The sequence below is a fragment of the Etheostoma cragini genome, chromosome 11 (genome assembly GCF_013103735.1).
Source record: "Etheostoma cragini isolate CJK2018 chromosome 11, CSU_Ecrag_1.0, whole genome shotgun sequence".
NCBI lineage: Eukaryota > Metazoa > Chordata > Actinopteri > Perciformes > Percidae > Etheostoma > Etheostoma cragini.
This window is the reverse complement of record NC_048417.1, coordinates 19,777,351-19,786,248: the sequence shown is the minus strand read 5'-3', so window position 1 is coordinate 19,786,248 and position 8,898 is coordinate 19,777,351. Positions and strand designations below refer to the sequence as shown.

Here is an 8,898-nt window from a genome sequence, read left to right as displayed (position 1 = left end):
TTTTGTGTAAAGCACTTTGAATTGCCCTGTTGCTGAAATGTGCTATACAAATAAAGCTGCCTTGCCTTGCCTTGTCTTACTCTGTCTGTAAAGTGTCTCTTTACTCTATTTGTAAAAAGATAACTGTTATGATTTGATACTATAAATAAAATTGAATTGAAGTGGATCTACAGTGCCTTTTTGTGTCCGTTTAGATCACAGATTGTCCCTTTAAATCTCGCAGGAGATACCAGATAAATGATCTGTGAAAAACACAAACAAAGAGATGATGTGTCCCCCACAGAGACAGCTCCTCTGATAGGTGGTGACGTGACGCCTCTCTTTTTGTCTTTTGTTTTCTTTTGAAGGAAGATTAAAGAATCTCTCATGCCATTTGATATTTCCGAGGGATGTAGTACCACTGAGCAGTATTGTGCAGGGTTTGTGTGGTGGGTGTTGGGAATTCATTCAAATACAGCTTAACAATGTCCGTGAGGGACTCAGCCAGCAGGCTGCATCCAGAGGTTTGTGGATATTATTCAGTAACTTGCCCAAGCAGACACCCAGCTTGTTTATTTTTTCCGCCATATCTCTGCCCTCATTGCAATGCACCACATGTATGATCTTGTCACAGCCAGTGTGTGGACTTTGTCATTTTCATGATAGGAATCTATTCTCTTCCAGGTTTACACCCGATATGGGAAATGCTACACTTTTAATGGCAACAAGACGACATCCAGGAAAAGCAAACAAGGCGGAATGGGAAATGGGCTGGAGATCATGTTGGATATCCAACAGGATGAGTATCTGCCCATCTGGAGAGAGACGAGTAAGCCTCAACACTATTTGTCCAATGTAATCCTGTCATATGTTACAGCATGAGATGCCTCTGCTGGGCTTTAAAACATCCTGCACACATCTCTCTGGGTCATGAACTGTAAATAATGCATTTTGTAATTGCATTCCTGCAACCGGGAAAAATGTTATTTGTAAGAGGAAATTTCTGAACACACAATACACTATCTTTGATTTGTGTTTCCATTGTAGTTGTCACATATTATTAATCTCCACTGGCTTGTTTTTCAAACATGACTGAAATATGGTTTTCAGTTAGCGTCAAACTGAGTCCAAGCTGTCAAAGGAGGCAGCCATCTAAAATTACCTTGTTCTTATCCTCTGCAATGCTTTGTTCTCTGTTTCATTCTGAAGATGAGACGTCCCTGGAGGCTGGTATCCGAGTTCAGATCCACAGTCAGGATGAGCCTCCCTACATCCACCAGCTGGGCTTCGGCGTCTCTCCGGGCTTCCAGACCTTTGTTTCATGTCAGGAGCAGAGGGTAGGTCTTCTTCATCACAGCCCACCGTCCCTGTTTCCCTTCCCCCACCAGATAACTCTTCTTCATGCATCCGTTCCCCCCTGATGGTTTACACTGGGGTCTAATAAATCTTTGTGTGCTTAGCTGACCTACCTGCCCCAGCCCTGGGGGAACTGCCGCTCCACCAGCAAAGAGAAGTTCCCGGGGTATGATACATACAGCATCAGTGCCTGTCGCTTGCTTTGCGAGACCAATGAGGTCCTGCGAGTGTGCAGCTGCAGGATGGTGCACATGCCCGGTAAGATCACACCATACCTCACATTTGAACAGAATAATAAGCAGGTGGCAGAATAATTTGTGCGCATAAATTACAAATGGACACAGAATGTTGAAACTGATAACTAAACTAAGAACAAAATGTTTTGAAACTTAGCAACACCAACACAAGTCCTTTTCATGTTGTGACATAGCATGAACAGTATAAGGTAACACAAGTCACAATAGGAACAAGTACAGGGTACAAGCGGCCAAAATGGTTTTCCTCAGAAAGGTGGCGGGCGTCTCCCTTAGAGATAGGGTGAGAAGCTCAGTCATCCGAGGGGAGCTCGGTGTAGAACTGCTGCTCCTTCGCGTCGAAAGGAGCCAGTTGAGGTGGTTCGGGCATCTGGTAAGGATGCCTCCTGGACGCCTCCCTAGGGAGGGGGTCCAGGCACGTCCAGCTGGGAGAAGACCTCGGGGAAGACCCAGGACTAGGTGGAAAGATTATATCTCCAACCTGGCCTGGGAACGCCTCGGGATCTCCCAGTCGGAGCTGGTTGATGTGGCTCGGGAACCCGATACCGGATAAGCAGATGAAGATGGATGGATGGATGAACATCCAAAGTATAAAATATTCCAACTGAGTTAGGATTTTCAAGTATTTATTTAAAATGTTTTGGTCTAGCGTGATTAATAAAACAGCCAGCTCAGTATTTGTATCATTTAGATGACCCATTGTGCAAAACAAGTCATCTTATTTTCCCCACTTGAATAATTCCAGCACATATAATTTGGGCTGCCACATGTCTGACCTTGATGCTTGATCTCTGGAGTGGAATGCTCTTCAGCCGCGCTTGCAGCTCTCTAGACAGAGACTCTTCAGACTCCATGAAATTCTCAATGACTTTTGGATCCATTTGTTCATACAACTCAGCTGTTCGGGGCTTGTTCTTTTGGGCTCATTAGTTGTTTGATTTATTATTTGTTATCAGTCCTGGTTGTGCTCATGTTTAATTTCCGCTGGTAGTTGGTCTGCAAACAGCTCTTAGGACTCCTTTATAGAGGATTCATTTAGCATTGAGTTACAACAGGAGAGATTGCCTCAAACACACAATCAATTTAAATTCTCTTCTGACTACAGAGTAATCAGAAGGGCACAAAGGATGGCACAAAGGAATTTTTTTTCTATCCTTTTTTGGGGCTTTTCCCTTTATTATAGTGACAGTGGATAGACATGAAAGAGGGAGAGAGATAAGGGGATGACACGCAGCAAAGGGCCGCAGGTCAGATCCAAAAGCCGCTGCAGGACTCAGCCAACACGGGGCGAACGCTCTTACTGGGTGAGCTAGAGGCCGCCCCCGCACAAAGGATTCTGTGTTTTATGATTCATTTGGAGTGTTTTCTTATTTTTCTTATCCTTTTAAGGACACATGTAAGATGAAGAAAAAATGAGTTACTGTATGGATATGAATATGTGATGATATGAGCTGAGCAGAATGATAATCAAATACAGCACATACTGCAAGGAGACACAACACATACTGTAGTTGTGTATGTGCGGTAGATACTTGTCACTGTAGTTTGTACTACAATTGGCACAGTTTCTCTGTTCAGCTCGGGGATATGTTGCAAAAGTGAGTCCAACAAACACAAAATAATTTGTTTAGACTTGCTACGTGTGTGCGTCATAAAGACCAGGGTGCATCAAGTCAAAGAGCTGAGTCACTGAACGCAAAATTTTTTGGCAAATGTGAAGAAATCCTTTTTTATAGCATCTTAGGACTTTATTCCCACAGGATAGCGGAAGACATGGAAGGGGTGAGAGAGGGGGAATGACATGCAGCAAAGGGCCGCATGTTAGAGTCGATCCCGCGGCTTTTGCGTCCAGGAGTAAACCTCTACATATGGGCGCCCGCTCTACCAACTGAGCTAACCTGGCCACAAATATGAGGAAATCTGTTGATTTAAATAAACAACATGGTATGAGACATTTAATGTAGAAAAAAAGTTATAATAATAGTTTAACCAGAACTGAGGCCTTTTTTGTGATCACATTTTAATTTTTTTGATTCAAAATCCATAAACATTTACCATTTACAAACAGTTTCCATCAATACGCTGGGACAAAGGAACGCGTCCCAGGACCAACTGATGCATTATTGAGTTTTGACAAAGGGAAACTCTTCACCAGGCTGAAGAAGATAAACACTGGGGTTCTTATGTTATTTACGTATCAGTCACACGTTTTATTGGCCGGCTGTAATGGCCGTATCAAAGTAGTGGTCTGATCTGTAGAGAGAAATCCCAGCTAATCATTTAATCTCGACAGGCTGTGACACAGACACGTTTTTAACCAGTTGGGTGCTCTGCAGGGGGACAGGACCTACCTCGCTACAAGATCGGCAGTGTGTTGCAATACGCTGTGAGCAGTGAACTCGTGAATTTTGGAAAACTATAGAAACATCTTACTTTGGCTTATAGCTTTCACTTAACGTGTTTTAGTCTCAACCACCTACGAACCCATCTTTTGAGCAAGGTCTCAGATTCAAACCTATAAAACAAAACCCCAATCTCGCCAATCAATCAAAGAAATGAAAAAGGACCATCGAGTGGGAAACCTTTGAATTAATAGATAGCGAGGGCTGTTCACAGAGCAGCAGAACCATTTTGCTTTCTGTAATGATGTATTACATCAGATATGATATTTATTTTATCAGTATGTAATAAATGTGGAAGCTTTTCCATTTGGCCGGTCCGGCTTTAGAAGAGGGCTCCTGTCATCAGTCAGGAAGCTCACATTAGTTCACTGCACTTATCAATAATGAATAATATTTATTCTTGCATATTAAGTTTGCTGAAATTCCTTCATGAGGGTACATAGTGTCATTGGTTCAAAATCTCGCCAAGGGAGCGTGAAGCCAACCCGGAATGGAAAATCTTTTTACAGCCTTGTTTCAATGACACGGTACTGTGTTGTAGCAGCCCAGTGCCGTGTCATTGGAACGCAGGACCACAGCACCTTACACAATTTACACTATCAATTCTTTTCTCCAGCAGTCTTCTAGCCACAGCAGCAGTTTACAGTTTGGTGCTCAGATTTCACTTTAATAGTTTGCTTTTAAGAGAACTGCACAAATGTTTGTATTCCATTTCTTACATAATCCAGCTAAGGTCTACTTAACATGCCAGAAAAATGTCTTGAGCATGTGTTCACATAATCCCACATTTGTTTACAGTCTGTTGCTTCTAGTTTTTCAGTCTTTTGTACTACTTCAATTGTCTTTTTATGTTGTTTGTGTGGTTATGTTAATTTTAGACAATGAATTACATTGTTGTTAATGTTGTTTTCATGACGTTCTTGCTGTTGCCCCCACTGAGTAGCTCTGGTTTTTGGTAATATATTTATGCATCTGTGTTTGTTAGCAGGATTTCACAAAAACAACTTTACACATTCCTAAAATGTGTCCAAACAAGTGAATAGTTTTTGAGGTGGCTATTTATATAAAGCATTTTATATTTTTTTTCTCATTACATCTGAACTGTGAGGCTTAGAAGCAAATCTGTGTTTTTCTTTGTGGATTAATATTTCAGTATTTCATCCTATTTCTATATTTGGATGACCATCAAATAAAGGCTTTTATGTTCTTCTTGTTCTTAGCTAGTGAATAGCATACAGAGACACTGCACAGCTTTCGCCTCTGCACTCCAAATTTCTGAAGAAATAAAATACACAAGATGATAAAAAAAAAATCATCTTTAATAGTGTTTAATGATGGTTTATTTTGTTTCAAATCTTTAGAGTTTATCTCCACGGCAGAATAAGTTTAACTCTGTTCAGAACGAGGTAAAAGTGTGAATAGACTCACTACTTTACCATTAGACATTATTTCACATATTTTAGTATCAATACAACTTTTCTCAGTGATTGAAATGAGACTTCCACAAAACATTATCCCTGTGAACATTTTACAAACAAACACACCTCTATCAAATAATTATGCTGCTGATGAAAACCTTTCATCAGTGTCCTGGGCAATATGTTTGTCTGTAAAGAAATGACTCATTGATTGGTTTTTAAAGACTTTCTGAATGTGTGTTATGGGTGAAGCCAGCATGCTCCATTTCTCCGCGCAATCAAGGACAGACGTGAAAGACGGCCCATGCTCTGTCAATGTAAGTCATCCTCTGTGTGTCTGCCCTCATTTGAAGATGACTAATAAACTGTGGAGTGTTGTTCAAAGCCACGGTTCCTCATTGCAGCCGACACGGGTCACTGATCATTTTGTTTCTGATTGATCAGACTCATTTTCTGTTCTCCTCTCCAGGAACTGCAGATATCTGCCCTCCCAGTAAAATCAACTGTGTTGATAAAGCACTCGGTAAGAAACAATCTTTCTTCATTTCATTTCTCATTACAATAGATTCCCCTAAAGGGAAATGGAAACACACTCTGTAAATATGATAAGGATATTTTTTTTCTGTAATACAAATACCTGGAGTATTATATACTCACTTTATCTTGATGGCTGTACTGCCTCCATTGTTGAACTTCTAATATTAAACCAACTCTCCTATCCCCCCCCCCCCCCCCCCCCCCCCCCCCCCCCCCCCCCCCCCCCCCCCCCCCCCCCCCCCCCCCCCCCCCCCCCCCCCCCCCTCCGACTCGGACCTCACTCTTCTCCGGCTGAACAAAGGTGCCTTGGTTTCAAAGGCATCACGGTTGCAGGAAAAAAGCTATTTTTCATGGTTATGGCAGACATATAAGTACAATTATCATTTCTCAGCCAAAAAGCCAGAAATTTAATTATGTCTCTCTTTGCTGAATTCAAAGCCTATTTAAAATATGGTTGAATGAAATCCTAGATATATCTTAAAAGAGTGTTCCATATTCATGTGGGTCATATTCCAACAATCAAATAGGGTGAATACATTAACCCATCATGAAAGTTAATAAAGTAGAATATCATTTATACGTTTAGATTGTAAAAGTGTTTTTGTTCCCATATCAGACAATGAATATATGCACCGTGCTCCTGAATACACATGGCCTTATTCATCAATTCAAAATTACTGCTTTCCGTGCTCCCGCTGTGTTTTTGTCTGGACTCAATGCATTTCAAATTATAAAAGAGATTGGGAAAAGCTATTTACTCTCCTGTGTACATAGTGTTGTTTAAGAGTTAGGGTTATGAATATGTATTTGTAAACGTGAGAGCAATTAATACCTGTAAGTTAACGCAGTGTGAGTCTAGGTATGTTTTGCTGAATCCTTACTTTAGCAATTCTCTGAACAAATGGCATAACTGATAAACTGTAAACACTGTTGTCACAGTTGTTATGAAATAACACTGTTAGAATAACACATCATTTTGTTAATATATGCAGTATGATATCAGTCTGTTGGTCTCTTTTCTTATATGGCAGAGACCGATGCTGGAGAAGACATTTTAGCCGCTAAATGATTTTGCAAAAGAAAAATTGTTCATTCAAAAGCTCTAAAGGATTTGCTCATCCTCAACATTACCCATCTAACTGAGATAAACACTTACTAATAGGTAATTAATGATGCTGAGTAATCCTCAATAAAAATACATAGTTTAGCTTTTAAAAATGCTTATTAATGGTTTGAAACACACAGAGAAAAGGCCTTATCTCTGTCAGCGCATACATGCTTTGTGCCACTTATAATCACACAACTGCACTCATTTGTTATACACCATGGCCACGTACTGAAGCAAACAGGGGATTTTGGTTTGTCATTGTTGGTAACGTAACATGTGCCATAAGCCCTGTTGCTATGGTTACCTGCAGTCTAATCAGTGTGCATAGATGGTGGTTCAACTTGAACTGTAATTGAAGGGCCCTGATATGTTTTAATAGATGTCTGCCAACCAATCAGAAAAAAACTATTTTTCCATATGCTGTACCTAAATTTAATGTACCACATTTTTGTGGTCATAGAATAACAGTTCAACAATGGATCAAATTAATATTTACATTGCAAAAGAGGTTGCTCAAAGTCACAAACCCACAGATAATTATCAGATAGGCTGTTCCCGTCACTGCTACAGAGCATTTTAGCATCTCTTAGCTAATTGTTTTGGTCGTAGGCTGCATTCACACCAAATCAGGCGTTGTGGAGATTAGTGCAGAGTTGTCCGGTGATGTGGGAGCGTCACCTAAATGGCCATTTGTTTCTCCACACACAGTCAACTGTACACAGACAAAGTTAGCATCTAGCTGGTCAACAGGACGGTTGGTGGTTTGATTTCTGGCTCTGCAGTCCCATGTTGAAGTGTTTTAAACCGTGAATTGCTCCCGATGCTGTGCCCTCGGTGTGGGAATGTTTATCTGATGAGCAAGGGACACCTAGTATGGCAGCCTTGGCCACCATTGAATGGTGCCTGTACTGTAAAAGCGCTTTGAGTAGTCGTTAAGACTAGAACATTGCTATATAAATGCAAACCATTTGCACATTGTAGCATTTAGCAGCTAAAGAGCCAGACATAAACAATAAAAGATCTAAAAGCGTGAATTTCGGAAACACAGCTCCAAATGAAAGTTAACGCTACTACGGAAACCATGACATCTTTATAAGGTGATAATATGTAAATGTTGTGTTTACAGTGTGCTCTGCTGTTAGAAAAACACAACTCTTGTAGTACACACTCCCTTTCCTTTGTTGAAGATTGTTTTTGCCTCTAGATTTTGTGTAGTATCTCATATATTTATCTGATAGAGTGAATGCCAACAAATCATCACTGAAACTGATCCAGTCTCTAGCTGTTAAACCACTGTTTCCATTGTGTTGCAGCACAGCTACAGAAGAACAGTGGCGATACCTGTCCATGCGAGACGCCCTGTAATCTCACCCGCTACGGTAAAGAGCTCTCCATGGTCAAAATCCCCAGCAAGGGCTCTGCTCGCTATCTCTCCAGGAAATATGACAAGTCGGAGGACTACATCAGGTATGACAGGAACCTTCAAGAAGACTAAACCCACGTATGGGAAAAACTCAGTAATGGAATGCTTACTAAAAAGGGCCGTCAATAATGACCTACAGTCTGTTACAATAATGACCTTCAGTCTGTTACAATAATGACCTACAGTCTGTTACAATAATGACCTACAGTCTGTTACAATGATGACCTTCAGTCTGTTACAATAATGACCTACAGTCTGTTACAATAATGACCTTCAGTCTGTTACAATAATGACCTACAGTCTGTTACAATAATGACCTTCAGTCTGTTACAATAATGACCTTCAGTCTGTTACAATAATGACCTTCAGTATGTTACAATAATGACCTACAGTCTGTTACAATAATGACCTTCAGTCTGTT

The 8,898-nt window shown here is 40.7% G+C and overlaps 1 protein-coding gene across 2 annotated transcripts in view; it reads left to right on the top strand.

Annotated features, from left to right (window-relative positions):
* asic4a (acid-sensing (proton-gated) ion channel family member 4a) overlaps positions 1-8,898 on the top strand; it is an 84,656-nt gene that overhangs the window by 67,653 nt on the left and 8,105 nt on the right. For both annotated transcript variants that reach the window (XM_034884811.1, XM_034884810.1), the window contains exons 2-6: positions 664-808; positions 1,189-1,316; positions 1,440-1,593; positions 5,879-5,932; positions 8,368-8,521. In XM_034884811.1, the coding sequence (XP_034740702.1) occupies positions 664-808; positions 1,189-1,316; positions 1,440-1,593; positions 5,879-5,932; positions 8,368-8,521 (635 nt within the window). The remainder of the gene's footprint in view (positions 1-663; positions 809-1,188; positions 1,317-1,439; positions 1,594-5,878; positions 5,933-8,367; positions 8,522-8,898) is intronic.